General features: G+C 37.7%; 1 protein-coding gene across 2 annotated transcripts in view; it reads right to left on the bottom strand.

Moving 5' to 3' along the window:
• enox1 (ecto-NOX disulfide-thiol exchanger 1) overlaps positions 1-18,728 on the bottom strand; it is a 131,281-nt gene that overhangs the window by 18,829 nt on the left and 93,724 nt on the right. For both annotated transcript variants that reach the window (XM_051906328.1, XM_051906329.1), the window contains 4 exons: positions 16,874-17,107; positions 10,452-10,664; positions 6,799-6,905; positions 3,528-3,645 (listed from right to left, as the gene is read on the bottom strand). In XM_051906328.1, coding sequence (XP_051762288.1) covers positions 3,528-3,645; positions 6,799-6,905; positions 10,452-10,664; positions 16,874-17,107 — 672 coding nt within the window. The remainder of the gene's footprint in view (positions 1-3,527; positions 3,646-6,798; positions 6,906-10,451; positions 10,665-16,873; positions 17,108-18,728) is intronic.

Here is an 18,728-nt window from a genome sequence, read left to right as displayed (position 1 = left end):
GTGATAGTCTTTTGTTCCCTATTGTGGTATATCCAAATGAAACGGCTTCTCGAACAGGAAAAAACTGCAGGATGGGACTTGATTTTGTCTATCGGGAATTGATTGGATCGTTGTGGTTTGCTATTGGTCGATCTCATGTGAGTGACAGGTTGTCCTGCCCTCACGCCAGTAAACACATCATCAGTGAAGAAGAGATGTCGCTGCAAGAGGGAGGGGAAGTTATTTTGATTAAGATTACGAGAACACATTAATTTATATATATATATATATATATATATATATATATATATATATATATATGTGCACAGATAAATTATTTATAACATACTGCAACAAGAATTGTCAATTTTGATTTCATGGTGAATAGGGTAAAAATACTTCAGGTTAATAAAAAAAATAACTAGATATTATACTTCTAAAGCTGATTGATTACAATAGAAATTTAAAACTTTTTTTGTATTACAAGAGTTCTTAAAAGCTACATTTAAAGATGCAAATAAGGCTGATTAAGTATGCGCTAATTTACATACATTGCCAAAACAGAAATCCGAACATTGAATTAAGCCGGGTTGAGCATTCTCGTTTCATTTTGTTGACATATTAGAGTTTTTATGGAGGGGATTTTGGATATAACTCCATAAAAAAGTTTTTAGGGATAACGTTGTAGAAAATCTGGCAAATTATATATGAACAAACCACTCTGTAAAAATCTAGAAACCTAGAAATTTCGAAATTAACAAAACTTTAAAATTGGTGTGTGTAAGTGCTACTGAAATGGAGATTTCTGACTCAGTGTAGGAGGAAAAAACTCATTTTGAGAAAACCGCCTCTAAAGATATGTATTGTCTTTTAAATCTACAGATGAAAATAGATAAAATTGTTATAAACACTTAAAAGTGTATTTTGGATGTGTTCTTTCCACTAGTCTGAAACAACATGGAAAGCCAAATAGCCCAAATCTCCAATTTGTCCAGAAAAAAAATCTATGATTTTGCCTGTAGTGGTCTTCAACGAGCTTTCTCTTCTAGCATGTTGCAACATATGATCTGTTGCTTAACCTAACATGCAGCATATAAGACAAGTTCTAACATCAATCCTTCTGGTTGAATCAGCATATACCTACATGGCAGTCACGGTGGCAGGCTTTAGAGGAAGTGTTATGATTCATAGCTGAAATTGATGGTGAAGTTTGCATAACAACTTGGTCAATGTGCTGAGTCTCTGCTGTGTCAACAGAGAATCTCAACTATTAGATATTCCTTCCTGCCACTGAAAATACTTCTTTTATTGAGCCAGAGCTAGTGTGCTGTGACAGGTCATGAAATATCGCTGAGCTCAGAATCCCCTGACACGTTGTGCTGCCGTTCTCTGCTGAAGCAATATCATTCATAATCAGATTTGCTGTGGGATACATGCAGGAAGGAGAGTGTAATCACTCATGTTGATATCTCAGCACAAATGCTGTTGTACTCAAGGTTATCTGAAGGAGTGATTGCTCTGTTTAAATAAACCTAATAAATATATAAGTGGTTACGGCGGAGCTGATTTGATTAGAGACTAACAGGGTGATTGTGGTTGACATTAAACCAAGTTTATTTTTTTCAGTAAATCAAGGAATAATTGTAGCAAACCAGATGTTGTCATTTTCAAGGCATTAAAACACATGTACATGATCAGATGTAGTGAGAGTGCAGCACTGATCCTATAGGACATTTTAGCCATAATGTTAACAAATAGTTAAAGTGTATTGCAAAGTGTATTGTTATCATTTTTTTTTTTATATACTGAAGTCGACTGCTCCACCAGGAAAAGTCCATCTCTGGAGAGTGACTATAAGGCTAATAATAATTCTCAATCATTCCTTGATTTAATGAAAAAAAAAAAAAAACTTGTTTAGTTCAGTAGATATTGATAAGGTATTGTTGAAATTGTGTGAAACTCAGTGATTTGTGATATAGCGTTGAAAGCGTCAGTTACAAATTGAGTTAGAAAAATTATACACAAATAATTTTTGCACCATATGCCATCTTTTTTCAGCATGCATACATGGTGAGAACAATACAAAAAAAATCTTATATATATATATATATATATATATATATATATATATATATATATATATATATAATATTCATTACCATTCAAAAATGTGGGTTCAGTAAGTTTTGTATAGATTGATTGATTGATTGAAAGATATGATACTTCTATTCAGCAAGAATGCATTAAATTGATCAAAAATAACAATAAAAAACATTCATGATGTTATAATAAAGCAATAAGCCCCAAGAAGCTGTCATTTACAGTGAATGTATAACAGCTAAGGGTTGTTGTTAGGCATGACATGGAGCAGAGTGCCTAAAACCCCCTTACCTGTTGTAAATTCACTGTAAACCACGGCTTCACAGGGCTTATTGCTTTTATAAAACGGTTACTACACAATTCAAATATTAAAGCCAAAAAATATGTATCAATGCAACTTTCATGAATTAAAATCATTAAAAGCCTTCCTTCCACTGAAGAAAATAGTCCCTGACCATGAACAGCAACAGAAGTTACATTTATTTCCATTAGATGGCAGCAAAGACTGTCTTTATGAACGAGTCATTCAGACTTTTATATTGAAACTTGTTGTGAACACGGAACCAGACGCAAATGACAAGTGCTTTGACTAGTGCTGTCAGTGTCAGCAGGGCACGGGAAAACCCATTAACTATTAAAAGGACAAGATCACAGCGGACATTCAAACGGATTTTTATTATGAACAGGACTGACCTGAAGGAAAATGCTAAATCTGAATGCAGGTAATACTCGGTCACTCGATATCTCTCACAATACTCTTCTACATAATGCAGTAAGCTTCAATGAACAAAATATATGTTTACATTGCTAAGACACACGCAGCAACATATGTTTGTACTGTATGTTTTTGGGAATTTTACATCGGCTTTGAACGCGGCTCAACCAATCAGAATCAAAGGCCGGAACTATCTGTTTTATGAGATTTCTATTTCAAGTAAATGCTGTTCTTGTTTTTAAATGCTGTTCGGGAAAGATCCGTGAGCCGTGACTCGAACTCAGGTTGCACGAAGCGCAACGGAGCTATATGTCGATTTGCTGCCCATGAGGCTATCGGTGCCGACCCGATCCAAAACCTTTGAATGGTAATATTTATTTTTTGTTGGGCAAGTGAAAATGCTTGCAGGTCAAGTAAAAATCTATTGGCTTAGCAGAAAAAAATCCATATTGTTGAGCCCTAAAATGAAATGTAATTATGTGGGCACTGAACAAAGCTCTCTATGGCACTGCATTACATATTCCTCTTATTCACCATTTGCCTTTATTAATGATTTATTGATCAATTTAATTGCACTGCATGTGTGTAAAACAGCTCTGTTAAACATAAAACTACAGTTGAAATCGGCGTATATAAACTAGATGTCTAGGGTTGTTTTAGGCACAATCAGTCCCTGTCTCCAGTATCCTAGTGAATCATGATTATGATAATCAGTGGCTGATCACAGGCCTACCCGAGTCCTCCATTCTGATCTTTTTGCAGGGGTTTTCCTCCAAGTCTTCATCTGACATCTCCATTTCCTCTTCTCTTCGTATTCCCATTATCTCTTCACTGTGAGCATTTCTCAGCTCCTAATGGAGCACAATACAGAAATCAAACAAACACACACACATCCCATTACTGGCTTCTGTCCGAGACCTTGAATGATTAAAGATTACATTTTGCACACATTAACATTTCCTCTTGCTCTGAGTAATTCTACAAGGACACACTTTATAGTTTCATTTGCTGTATAAATGGAGCAGTAACATATGAAAATCACACATATCAATCAAATGTTTTTTTCTGCAATTTTACTCTAATTTAACCTGGAAACTTCTGATGAAAAACCAGGCAATGATTTGGCAAGCACGGGCTCTGGTGATTGATTCCTTAACTTAAAAATACAACCCAGAGGGAAAACGGAGGCTCTGCCGTCTCAGTGCCGCGCAATAGTGAAAGTTCATTTGTCTAGGTCTGAAAATGGAGCGTAAAAATCACATTACACAAACTTCCAAGCCCACTGATCCTCTGATAGCCATTATAGGGATCAGCACAAAGGACGTTTAATGCCACCACTGTGAAATCTTGCAGATCTGACTCTATAAAAGGGAGTGCATTTGAGCTTTACTTTATCTGTGATTGAATACATCTTATTCTAGCACTGTGTCGCCTGAACTTTCATCTGTTTCTTGAAAGCAGTAGTATCAGAGGAATACAAGTGTATTCTGGATTGTTTCTGATATCATATTTCTCTCCAATTCTCGCAATATTATTTTACAGGGTTCCCACACCTTTTGACCAATGAATTTCCAAGACTTTTCCAATAGCATTTTATAGTCTTTTGGGAAAATGCAGTAAGGTTTTTAAAATTCCTTTTACAAAGACTGCATTCACAAAAAGCAATTACTAGCCAACAAAACGGGTTAGACTGAGGCTAGCTGTCACACTGGGACACTGTCACAAGGCCTATATCTCAGTAAAAATAAGGTTTTGAGTCAAAAGTCCAAAATACTTTTTCTTTTTTCTAGCAGTGATTGTGTATGTTGGTTTAAAATACCTACTTCAAAACCTAATTAAATGGAAATAATATACTCTCAGAAGATTTTTAGCATGGTAATGGATATGACAGTGTTAATGTATTTGGTCTTGGCGGAATAGATCTGCTATGCTTTTGCTGCTGAATTGCTGCTGCTATTGATTATTGCTGTTGTTGAAACTCTGAAAGTGTGCAGAAACTGCTATAGTGAATGCTAAACAGCCATTTAAATGTCGAGCAGCAAGCTCATTGGCTGCAGATGCGACATTAACCAATCAGCTTGTGCCAAGTAGTTAACGCTGTGAATATCATCAGTTTGCGTTAAGAACCCATCAGCCTGTGCCATCTAGAGTTTCATGACAGAACTAGGCATTTTTGTAATTTTGTAAAAACTAATTCCAATATATATCTTGTAAAAGCACCCGTAAGGTCCGTAAACACAATAAAACCAAACATAAAATTTATTTTTATGAATTACACAACTTTTTTTTTTCAAATTACGATTTCTGTTAGGCTGTTTAAGCATATTTAGTATATTTTTGTATGTAACTTGCTTTTGTATGTTTTTCATGTTGCATATTTCACGTGTTTCTGTTTAAATTTTGCTGAAAGCTATTAAATGGTTTCTGATTCTGTATTTAATGGTAAATTCCCACTTTGACAATATATAAATGGTAATTTTAATGGTATCTTTGGCATGGGTAATAACAGCGGAAAAAACTTTAAGAAAAGTAAAAAAATAAAATAAAATTGTGCAAAAGTGTGCAACTTGCCTCTTCCCCCCTATTTTAAAGCTTTAAAATATATAGTATTTTTCCATGACTTCTTTATTTCTATGATTTTTTAAAGACTTTTTGCAACATTCAGACAGTAAAACCTGGGAAATCTGTACTTAACTTTGTTTATTAAAAAAGTGCAAACTTGTCTGTCTAAAGTCTTGTTCACACCAAGAGCGATAACTATAAGAAAAACTATAATGATAACTATATTTGCGTCCACACCAGTGCACAATATCATTCTGTAGTTTTGTCGTCTGCCACTTTAATTGCTTGAGCTCTTTAAAGCAGGATGGATTCTGATTCTTATCATTCATCAGCTGGATAAAATCATTCTGAAAGTGATTCCAACTATATCGTTATCATTATAGTTGTGGTGTGGACTCTGTTATTCTTTTATATTTAGAATGATTTTTAGAACGATATCTTTATCGTTATTACTTCCTTGGTGTGAACAGGGCTACATTATTTTTATAAAAAAACAACAACAACAGAACTCTTCACAGGGGTGGCATCTCGACTGGCTTTCACCTCTCACAGCACCAAAGACTCTGCCGCATCACTGATGTCTTACCTCTTGGCGACTGTGAACTGAAATGGAATCCTTTCATAGACTTGACTTAAAGCAATTAATCAATACAGTCAGTGTATTTCTAGGATTAGGTTTCGGTCCTCACATCACTGCTCATGATATACAGTCACGGAAAAAGTCAGATGGCTGGAGGAAAGACTGCAGCTGGAGTCTATCACCAGTGAGGGATTTTTATATTTCAAGGTTCATTGAGTATTCTGTTTGCACTAACATGAATTTTGCATACTGGTGATGTTCCATATTATGAATATGGAAATTCCATATTGTGCATTCCAGAGAATTCAGGGGTTTATATGGATAGATTCATACAGGCATATCGTAGGTTAACATGCACCTCCATTTTCTTTCCTCATAGAGACCTAATTCAAATTGGATGAGTTATTAACAATTAATTCAGGCTAATCACTGATGAGCATCATTATAATCCTGCCAGTATCTGTTGCCATGGCAGCAATGGAGGTTCTTTCTAGGTGGCAGTTTCAAGGAGAGCTCTGGTGCACGAAAGAGCAGAGGCTAGAAAACTGGGATGTTTGCTGTGTGAGGGCCCACAAGTCTGTACAATGAAAAGCCACAAGATACACTGTCATATAAACAGCTGCCGTGTCAGTGTACCATGTAGAGCAGGGGTCTCAAACTACTACTAGCCAGGTGATGTTCTCCTTCGGGGGAAGTTGAACATTCACAACAAAACGTATTTTTACAACCTTGAATTTTATTAAACATTAGGGCAATACTTTGGCGCCAAACTGAAAATTTATTTGTAATGAAAAATCTTGGCCCAGAGTTTGAGACCCCTGATGTAGAGTCAGCATGACAAAAGGGGAGGAAAAATACCAACCTCGCACTGCTTTCGCCAAATGTCTATGTTCTTGCGCTGCGCTTTTGAGAAATGGTCCCATGCCTTTTGCCTGGTGGCAGCGGTGAACACAGCCGTAATCTGCTCAACTTTGGTGGGTAAGGAAGTCAGACAAGACAAGCCATTTATGTAGAGCTCAGCATCTGCGCCAGCTAGAGTCAGACACATCAGGACCCTCGCAAACACTTCTCTGAGAGGCCCCTGATAGTGTCTGTTGTACTTACATCTCATTAGCTGCTGTTTCAATTCCTTAGGACTGAGGAAGGCAACAGTCTACAATGATGGATTTGCTGGAGAAGTATTAATAAAGTACTGAGTGTTTGATGGCAAACATTGATTGAGGATTTAGCTCAAACTGTGTACGTGTGCATTCTTTTCTTTTGCATTAGATTGCTGGATTTGCATTAGGATTGTAGGATTGAGATTTGGACCAATTGTAAACTGTTGCCTGCTATTTATTAATTTGACCAAGTCTACTCTTTACTAAACAATTATACGATTATCTTCTTCACTTCAACTGGCATAACTCTAAAATACATTTTCTCTTAGTATTTCATGCACATATGGTGTTGAAAATGTCTAAATTCTGTCAAGCTGCCAATTGCAAATCTCTATTACACATATTCATTCAAGCAAATTACTTTTCTTGACTCTTTGGATGAGTTGGGACTACGGCTGGGACAATAAATCGATGCATTGCGAATCGAGAAATGATTCTGGATCAGTTCTGAGATTTTCCGTATGCATCGCGATTCTCTCTCGAATTGATTCTGAGCTTAGTTTTTAACAGCAGATGGCACTGCGTGCTTTATACACAGCCTTACTCTGCTTGCTTCCAATTCCTTACACACACCACTTGAACCTTCTATAATATATTCATTCATGAAGTTCAAAAAGGTTGAAGCGAATTACAAGGGTGTTTGCAGTGGGCTGTTTAAAAAGATAAGCATTCTGAGGTGCAAGTACATTCTCAGATTCAGCCGAACACACGAGCGCTCTTCTTCGTGAGCATTTAAGCGTGCGGTAAAAAACTAGCCTAGAGCACCATCTGCTATTAAAAACTAAGCTCAGAATCGATTCGAGAGAGAATCACAATGCATTCGGAAAATCTCAGAATCTATCCACGAATCGCGATGCATTGATTTATTGTCCCAGCTCTAGTTGGGACATTGTCTTCTCACCTGTCCAGGCCGCAAAAAAAAGATGAGTGAATCTGATGTTGGCCTACCTTTAAGTTAAGTTGAACATCTCCACATCTGCTATAAGGTCAGAGTGCTTCCACTGAGACTGTACTTACCCAGGGCCCTTCTATGGGCTTTGGCTACAGTCACACTGACATGGACAGCTAGGTCTCAATGCTGTTTGAGCATACATAGTATCTCCTAGTGTACATTTATATATTGTATATCTGCAGCGAAGGGTTGTGAACTGTGTAAAGGAAAGACTGTGAGGCTCTGTTCCACAACTAGTGAGCTGCCTTGCTTTCTATACATACTGTGGGCTACTACCTTCTAAACAGTATCCGAACCTCATACAGTAAGTGAGTGACATATCAAGCCCTTTGCTAAGCTAACAGAAACATAAATATAATTCTCATTACACTGCATTTTAGAATAGTAGATTCTGATTGGTCAGTTGCTGCATTCAGTGGTCAAATATTTCCTAATATTCCCACTTGTCTATGGCAATGCTGTATATCTGACCGAAATCGCTGCTACTTTCATGTCTCTCATATCACGTATCTCATATTCACTTTCTTGATTCATACAAATGCAACTGCTGTCATCTTGCGTCTTAGTTATCAGTTGTAGTGAAATGACCTCAGAGGACTTCAGTATTAATAGTACTGCAATATTATTGCCATGTTCATCTTGTTGCTAGTTGGCTGTTTTGTACAATGGACTATTGTTTTTTATAGCTGAAGCTTTAAAATAATATACAGGTAAAATTGTAAAATAATTTTGTAGGCAAATCAATAGTTCATGCCCTAGTAGTTTTTTTTTTTTTTTTGCTGTTTAGCAAAGTAATACGCAGGATACTGTACAAAAACCCCTCAACTCAATGTTGGGTCCTGATGACCCTGTTGGCGCTTTCTTGCAAATAATAAAAGAAATAATAGAATAGAAATAGAAATAATATGCAGGGGGGAGGAAAACATTTGTTTTCTTGCAAAATTATTACTTTCCCCAAGAAACTTAGTTTGCTCGCAAAACATTTAGCAAAACGTTTCCCCCAAAAATTGGTCAATATGCCATTCCTCTGCAGTGTACGCCGCATTGTGTCACGGGAAATAGTCACCCCAGTTTGGCTTTCTACTTCTTTAAATAACTGCAGTGAACTTGCATGCTGATTTTCTTCAACCTTCTCATCAGAAGACGCTCCTGTCGTGGTGTTAACTTCCGTGGACGACCTGGACGCCTCTGTGAGATGGTTGCAGTTCCATCTTTTTAAAATTTTTGTACCACTTTTGCTACAGTAGTCTGACTGATAAGTGAAGTTTTAGGCTGATCTTCTTGTAGGCTTCACCTTTCTGGTGTAAAGAAATTATTTTCTTTCTTAGGTCTTGTGACATTTCTCTTCCATGTGGTGCCATTGCTGACAGCATGAAATGGGAAGGGGTTTTAACACCCTTTTATAGTCAGCTGTCTGCTGGACACCTGTGTAATGAATAATTAGACTCACCTGTGGTTGAATTCTTGTTAAATTAAACATTTGTAGTCTAAAATTTAGCTTTGCTCCAGAGACTTTCAGTGGGGTGTACTCATTTTTGCATCACCCTAATTTGAGTAAAACTGAAAAATGTGTAATCTAAGTTATATTATTAACCTTACTTTCAGATGTTATATAAAACTTAGTCTTGTCTACATTTTGGAAATTGTTTTTGTGTTCATTGAGATATTGTTTAAAATGTTACTTTTCAAAGGGGGCGTACTCATTTACGCTGAGCACTGTATATTTATAATCTACATTTCTAATCACTTAAGGTGTGGTCACATTAGCAAAACTTCTGTGAAATTTTGCTGACAAAAAATGTCCATTGTCAATAGTAGTGATGCATGAAGCACAGCTCACATAAAGGTCACTTTAAAACAAAGCAGCCAACGTGGCACATTTGTATGACCAACCTGAACCACTTGAAACTCCCAACTGCACAGATTACTATTGAAACTACTTGATTTTGAACTCAAAATTTTACAAAGCAATGGTAAATGTGATGCAATTTAAGATGGATTTTGTTGCAGTGCATCGTGCGATTTTATTATCCATGAAGGATAAATGTGGTGGCTTTATGGTGCCTACCTTTCGAAACAGCTCTGTGTAGGAAGCTCACCTATGATGCATATGTAGGCAGCCCTCTAGGTTTTGGAATAGAGCCTGTGTCTTGTCTATTAAAATTAGGGGCAGTGTAGTGTATGTTGCAGTTCTGGACATATACAAATACACTCCTACTGGCAGTACAGTCATATCAATATGAGTGAGAAACGACCAACAATCAGATCAGAGACTGAGCCCACTTAAGGACAGCTATATCATCTTGCTCGGTACAAAGGATGTGCCGTTGTCATAGCAACACTAGATAAAAATCTCATAGTAACCAGTTGGGATAGAAACAGTGAAGCCAGGAGGTATCTTACATTGTGTGAGGATGGCAAGCAGGGAATTCTTAAAGTGTTCTTTGGCCAGCTCCATCTCCTCCTCGTGCTGAGCTTTCTCGTTCATTAGGCGCCGCACGTGGCTGTTTGCTGACTGGATCATGGAGTAGAAATGATTTGCTGTGCGTCGGTTCACCTCGCCTCTTTCAACCCATGTGAATAGCACTGCCGTTGCCTCGCTGAACTTGTTGTCATCTGAAGGAATGAATGAGGAAATCTGTCAGAGGGGAGAACTGTCATTTTTACTTCAACTACTTATGACATAGACTGCTGTTACACTTACTTTGTTGGCTTGACAAAGCCAGCATACAGTTTCTCAAAAACCTTACCTGAGAGCACATTTTTAACTGTAACTTCCCCCTAAAACTTTCAAGTCACATCTACTAAACTTGGTACAGACCTTCAGCTTAAAATCAAATATGCTCTCAAATATATCAAAGCTACAACAAACAACAAACTTCTCTCTGGTGACATTTGCTGGACTTCAATCATTTCATCCAATTAAAACCTGCCTCTTTCTTACAATTGACTGCAAGCTTGCATTATCCAATAAACATCTGATAAATAGAACCAAATCCTTGTCCTACATTTTTTCTTTTTCGATAATCCATTTCACTCGGATGTACATCACAATACGGAAGAAAAAATCTGTCACCTCTTTCATTACTTGGCTACTTTAAATGTCACTGATTTGAAATTAATTTTTTAAACTGTTTCTCATACAAAGCTATTGTAGAACTTTAGAAGACTTAAATATAGTACACAAGTTATATGGACTACTCATAGTGCTTTTATGGGTTTGGAAAAACATGAGGCTGCTTAATGAGACTTTCAAAGAAACATCAACGCTGTGTCATGGTGTTGACGATATGAAAGTGACAGTGAAAGTGACCATTTTTGCTGCGGCGCCCGGGGAGCGATTGGGGGTTAGGTGTCTTGCTCAAGGGCACCTCAGTTGTGAGTAATGAGAATGGAAGAGAGCGGCGTTCATTCATTCCCCCAACCTACATTTCCTGTTGGTTAGGCCACAACTGCCCCAATATGGGAACACTTCCTGCGAAACCAGTGTCTGAAGCACGTGTGAAAACATCCCAATTCTATTGGCTGACGGTAATGTAGTGTAGCATGTCAACAAGACCATAAAAGGGCACCTATGTCACAGAATCCCCAGATTCTAATTGTCTGAAGGAAGATGCGCAGACGTCCTAAGTACAACAACACAATGTCGAAGTTCCCTTCTTAGGGAACCGGGTTACATTCGTAACCTGAGATGTTCGCTTTTGAGGGAACTTCGTCACTGTGTCTTGGTGTTGATGCTATGGGAGCGTAATACCCATGCTGACCAAATGACGTGTTCCTTTCTCAGGGAACCGAGTTACAGTCATATCCTGAGACATTTTTAAGATACCTTTCAGGCTGTTCTGACTTACAGTTATGGTCCTGAGGTTTTCCTGTAGTGAGCGGTTAAAAAAAAATCCATGTATTGATGGAATGTTCAAGTTTGAAAATTCTTTGAACAACTTTGAACAGATAAAAATTCAATAGCCTGCTTTAAGCTGCTGCCCTCATCCATCTATCCATGTCCAATCATTCTGTCTGTCCACCTATCAAGTAACAATACAGAATACACTAGCAGCCTTCCATGGCAATCACCAGAAAACCCAAGCAACATAGTTTTTAATATTCAAATCTTTCCTCAAACTACATAAGGCCTACATACCCTTCACACTTCAAAATTTCCCTTCCCAAGTTTTCACATTACACAAGACTCATAACCTTCAAACTTTGAAACTCTTTTTAAACTGCTCAAGTATTCAAACAACAGTACATAAGACTTATAACCTTCAGAATTCAAAACTTTACTACAGATTCAGACAAGACTTTACTTTTTTGCCACATCTATTAATAGGCGCTGTATTGAGAGGAAAAGAAAGGATAAGGAGAACGGGATTGGAACTCGTGTCCACATGCTGCATGCGACAGCTAAGCTAATCGCTAAGCTATGGCTCTAACTTTAGAGCCTCATTTAAAAACTCTTTCCCTGCATTGTCTTTTCCTATTGGACAAGAACATCATCTCATCAGTGTGTTCAGTCACGGCTCATGAATCAGTAACTAACCCTGCATTTTTCCTGTCTAAACATGAAGTGTAATTCCAGCCTGAGCAGCTGAGACATGAGGCGTTCAGTGTGGCCTTTCCCAAGCTTCAGTAATCTGCTCCCTGTGGACCCGTGTGAAATACATTACTGAAATTGGAAGAATAATTGAATTTTGCCTCAAAGTCAGTGCAGTGGGGCTGGCAGTAAATTCAATCCCTCCCTTAATGAGATGCTGTACACAGCAACAACATCATTCCTTGCATCTGTGCGCTTTTCACCAGACTGTTATTGTTTCATCTCACCACAGAATTACCCATTTCAAGCCAATGAGGAGACTGGCGTCATGAGAGATGTATCAATTATACCGAACCTCTATTCCAGGTCCTTAAAATATGTCCTCGTTTAATTTGAAATTTTTATGTGATATCTGTTTTAGTCCTTTTTTCAATTAAATAAATGTTATTCTCATGTGCAGTTGGTAAGAGACCCAAGGGACACTGGGCGTTTGAGATCAAGGGCAGGTATGTTATTAAGGTGGCACTCATACTTCCCAGCTAATTAAAGGAAATTGAATTCTCCCAACCCTCTGGCAAAAAATGCCATCTGACGAGAATAAAAATAATTTCCACAGTCAAATGAGCCTGCTCTGCCAATCTCACGCCTAATGAGAGCCTCCACAAGAAATGCAAATGTGAAATCTCCATACTCTCCTTTAAAATACCCAGCATTCAGTCATCCGACCTCTTTGTAACGCAGACACTATGTAAGCCACTACGTTACTGCCAATTCAGTCGGTTTCAGTTATGGTGGGGAAATTAGCTTTGTTTTAAACATCGCTCATATTAATTTTTCCATGAAAGCATAATGTGGCAATAAGCATTTACTTGCCAGAAAGCATTAACCAGGGGCTGTTTGAATGAATAGCATTAAAATGTTTCCAAATGCAAGAGACAGAAAGCTGCAAAAGACAGAATAAGAGTCGATATTTTAAAAAAGAGCTGAAGAACGGCCAGATTTGAGGATGAGCGAGACAAGGTATTTACATTAAAAAGGGTTTTAATGCACCAATTACCTTTTACTGATTTTTTACCTATTGGACATTTTTTGACCTTCAAGAAAATAAACTCAAAACTTTTCCACTTCCATCTTTTTCAAACTCTTCCATTTTTTTCTTTTTTTCTGAAACATCATGAACATTTTCACATTGTCATTTCCATATCAACACATTGTACTCTGTTTAAATGACATTTGTAAAATTTGTTGAATAAAATACTAATTTTTTGTCTCGCTAAAGCTATATTTTATGTATCCTAAATACACACAATGAATTAATGTTTTCACAGCTTTTACATAATTTGATTGGAAATGACAATAAACAATGTTTCTGTTCACAAATGATATTTCGATTTCTTCGCATGTTTCACATTTCACCTTGCTCTTCACTGACACTGTTATCTCCTTGATAAACAAGTACACTAACTTTTGGTAACAGTTTATTTATTTTTATTTACAATGTAATGAATGGTAGAATTGTTGTTTGTTGTGGAATGCTATAATTGAAGGACAATCATCATTTGTAATATATATAAAGCAATTTCACACAAACTTTATTTCACTTATTGATTAGTTATAGTTTTTTTCATAAAATGTAATCATTTTTATGATGGACTTTCATTACTTAAGATTATTACCATTATTACCATAAGATCATTACCATTTCTATGTTGTTGATATTTCAAAAAGGCACTGATAGCTGTATTCAATAAATATTTGTGTAGAACTAATTAGCAGAATGGCTTGAGTTTAAACAAAGGTTTTGTGTGAGAGGCAATTAGATGTCAGGCATGAGCAAATCTGTGCCAGACACCAGAATATCCAAACCCCGTCTGAGATGTTTTGTCTGTTGCCTCCTGGGCTCAATAAACATGAGAACATACAGACAGAGCTCGGGATGCGCCACGCAGGGAGAATGGGAAGTGCTTGACATGGGAAGTGCTGTGATTGCTGATGAGGTGGAGGCTGCAGTCAAGTCCCCATCATCGAAATGAAAGCAGTCTCTCCAGAGAGACAAGAGCTCAGAGAGGCATGGAAACCACTGTAGCCGCCAGCATAACTCAACCATCACTACCTTCCTGGAGCCGCTAGCTGTAATCAAATCACAGCATGGGAAAATAGCTGTCAGCCAGGAACCGGCTCTGAAATTAAAACGTGAAAGGTGACGTTACAAATGTGTGTGAATGCCAAAGGGTGTGATGGATTGGCATAACTCTGAGATGGAAACACAGTATGTGGCACCTTGAAAGTGATTCTGTATATTGAAAATTTGGCATATTGTATGAGTGTTCAAACCTCTCTAGATTCAGAAATAAATGTGGATAAATTATATTAAACCTTACAATAACTGTCCCTGTCTGTCTGAAATCGATCTGCAAAAACATTTAAAGCCTACGTTGTTGACACAACTGGCCACTTATGTCCATTAAAACAAAATATATCTCTTTGATTTCTCATATGGTACTTCTAGACAACAATGGAATTAAAAGGACAGCAAATGGATACTTCTGCCTAAGCCTCCAGCTTCTCAGAGTTTACTGAGATAATGTACCAATAGATTTCATGCACGTATCCTCTAGAGTTTCACAAGATAGATTACAGGATCTGAGTTTTTTTAACCTCAGATTTTAAGCACCCTAAAAGCAAATGAAAACTATTTAGTCAACCTTGGAACCCTTTGGCTTTATAGAGCCCTGATACTGAGTGTTCACTGTTCATGTTACCATCTATTGTTATAACATAAGAGAAACAAAACAAACATTTATATGTATAAATTAAAAACAAAGACACACTAGAGAGGTAGAGGGCATATAGAGAAACAAAACAATCAGTCCCTAAATAGTCTTGCACAGCCAGACCTTTATACTGACAGCAGCAGGTCTAGACTCTATAGCAGCTTTCATTGGCCAAGGACCACCCAAACCGCTGACTGACATGAAAAGCAACCAATCACAGTTTGTTTTCTTCAGCATCATATTTAGGGGTGTGAAAATGTAACGTCGATGTCCCTATTTTTAAGAGCCTATGCCGTGAACATCACACATTTCAAATACTTTTGAAAATCCAGCGTTTAGTTGATCATGATAAACGCTCATTGTCACAGTTGTAAACACAGCAGCTTTTTTTTTTTCCATGAGGGGGTTTGGCATCACAACAGCTTTGTTTCCAGATGAGCCATTAAAGTTTATGCAGAAAGGTAGAGGGCATATGGTAGAGAAATAAACTAAACTAAACTAAACAAGCCATAGAAGAGAAAAAAAATGATATCACAAATTATATCTTTTTATATCTCATTTGATTCTCAGAAGAAACAGAAAAAGTAAACATGGTTAAATATTTTAAACCTCACACTAACTATCTGTTGCTGATGCAACTAAATACTTTTATGTCCATGCAAAGCCGTGGAATCTCTTTAATATCTCATTTGGTTCTTCTACACAACATATTATTTGTGCCACAATGAGCAAATGGTATACCTCTACTTCTCAGAGTTTTCTCCTGAGAAAATGTCCCAATAAATCGCACACATCTCCTCTAGAGTTTTGCAAGAAAGATTAAATTATCTGAGCTGCTCTCCATAGCTCTATACTTTTACGGCATGTCAACAATTTTCGGAGAGACAAAGTTGATACTAAAATGAGACTCCAGTGAAACTGCACTAGGTCTCTAGTGCTATGATAAAGCACAGTATGATACACTCTTGCACAGTATCCTATTTCCAGATTAGAATCAACCAAATATCAAATCAATTTTAAGCACAATTAAGCAACCTAAATTCAAATGAAAACTATTTAGTCAACCTTGGAAACCCTTTGACTTTACAGGAGCCTGGTACTGAGTGTTCACTTCATTGGCAATCATTGGTCTTTCTGATTGAAGCTGATGAATGGAACTAGCTGATCATATAAACACAAGAGTCGCACAGAATAAACAACAGCTGGGGCTGTTCGGCTGGCAGCTGCAGACGGGAATGAGGACTGAAGCGTAAGAGCCTCAAAACTATGTAGTCACTCATTAAGGTCTGTCACATCATCAGAGAGCAGTCGTGGACATCTGCGAAATGTCTGAAGGAAAGCAGACCTGGCTTGTATAGGTCATCTTACCACATTTTGCCTTTATTAGAAGCATAAAAGTTCTGCCTTGAAGCTTTTCCAAAGAACCCAAATTTCTCTCGGCACTACATTAATGATGACAAATCTGTGCTTTAAAGGGTAGATGAGATCATGGCACCACAGTCTGTGGGAAAGCTTACCTTTCAGTTTCTCAGCCAAAAGAGCTGCCTCGTGCTCAGAGTAGTGCATTATGGGAGGAGGTGATGGAGGTCTCAGCCGGTCCTCCTGGATTTTTCGTCGGTGCCGCTCCTCTCGTGCCAGCAATCTTTGTTTGCACTCCCACTCATATAAGTCATCTCTCGCCTGAGCAAAATCTACATGTATGCGACCCGAATCCTTTTTATCAGTGCTGGAGCCAATGCGCATCCGATAACCTAGGATAACAAACATTGTTCAGCAAACACAGCTATCGTACAGGCTACTTGCATAAATAAAATATCAATACACTATGCAAAATAGAATTTGCTCATTCTAAGATGTTCCTTCTTGCAACATAAAAGCCCCTGTTGAACAAAACAATACAGCCGGTCATTAAACTATGTCGCATGTATGTTGCAGCATTTGCATCAGATAGGCTGGTCAACATTTTCACAAATTCGAGCTTTTGTAGTTTACAAGAAGACTATAACGGTATCGTTTTCAAAAATGTGCACTTTGAAACCCATATGTTTTGAAGCATGGCAGCTGGTTTAAGCTGGTCAAGTGCTGGTCCTAAGCAGGTCCTAAGCAACTAGCTCCAGCTCAGGACCTGAAAGTGTGACATGTGCTGTGAACAGCCAATCACACGGCACATGGAGCGCATTTATATGCAACGATTAATAATAAACGTCAATACATATAATAATTATAAGAATATATTATATGAATTATACATAATCCATAAAATATAAATATAATAAATAATTAGCAACAAAAGACAGGCAATTTGTCTCTAAACTCTTATCACTATAAACCGCTGTATTTGGAGCGAGAGATATAGGAGGCATGGCTTTATTGCATCAGATATATATCACTTTGCTCACAGCTGATTGGTCCAGATTGGGTTTGCGATCTCTAACCCAGAATAAAACCTGCTGTGGAGCAGGTCAGCCGTGAAACGCAAGTTTTATTTAGCAAGCCTGTAACTATCTAGATCATAGATGGAAAAGACCATTTACAGCCAAAACAGGGAATTTACTAAGGAAATACATGTTTTAAAGCTTTCTAACAGTTATCAAGGTAGAGCGAAAAACCTAGGACTAGTTTGCGAAAGTTGGTTTTTTAGATAATCTTCAATATTTAATGAACAATTAGATTGACAGCAGTGGTCCTAGAGGCAAAGTTGCTCAGAATGTGGAGTTCTACCATATAGCATGAATGTCGTGGGCATGTGCGAAAAATGGCGTGATATACAATCCTTTACGCATGTGAAAAACATGAAGGCACCCCCGGCTGCTTTTGAATTTTTCACAGGCCTCTAGGGCAGTGAGTCAAACAGGCTCAGGGAGTTTTGTTCTGATCGGCCTCCGTTAACCTTGTCCGACAACCGCTCGAATTTCATTGAAAGACGGCGGCCATGTTATTCGAGATACGCGAATGTCCTCATAGACAATCTCGGCACCTTGGACAAAGACACCACATGCCAGTTTTCAAGTCAACCATTGCGTAGCTATAGCTGTTTTTGTGTTTTGTTTTTTATTTTATAGCGCCACCAAGTGGCCAGTCACTGCGTCCTTTTTCACGTGACCACAGACCGAGCTCGTACATAGGTGTGCTGAGTTTGGTGAAATGATCTCATTCTGTTCAAGAGTGTTTGACTTTTTTTTATATAATTATTGACAATTAGACTCCAGAGAATCTTTCTGCACTGGTTTGGTTCTGATCGGGTAAAAAACATAGGACTAGTTCGTTTTTCGGAAAATACAAAATACACAAAAAATGTTGTTCGTCTTGAGCCAAAGATTCCAACGATATAAGACACTTGAGCCTGCGATGAAAGGTTTAGGAGTTATGAGC

Source organism: Ctenopharyngodon idella, chromosome 9, assembly GCF_019924925.1.
Source record: "Ctenopharyngodon idella isolate HZGC_01 chromosome 9, HZGC01, whole genome shotgun sequence".
NCBI classification, from domain to species: Eukaryota; Metazoa; Chordata; class Actinopteri; order Cypriniformes; family Xenocyprididae; genus Ctenopharyngodon; species Ctenopharyngodon idella.
The sequence above is the reverse complement of the archived record's forward strand: the minus strand, read 5'-3'. Positions and strand labels throughout refer to the sequence as shown.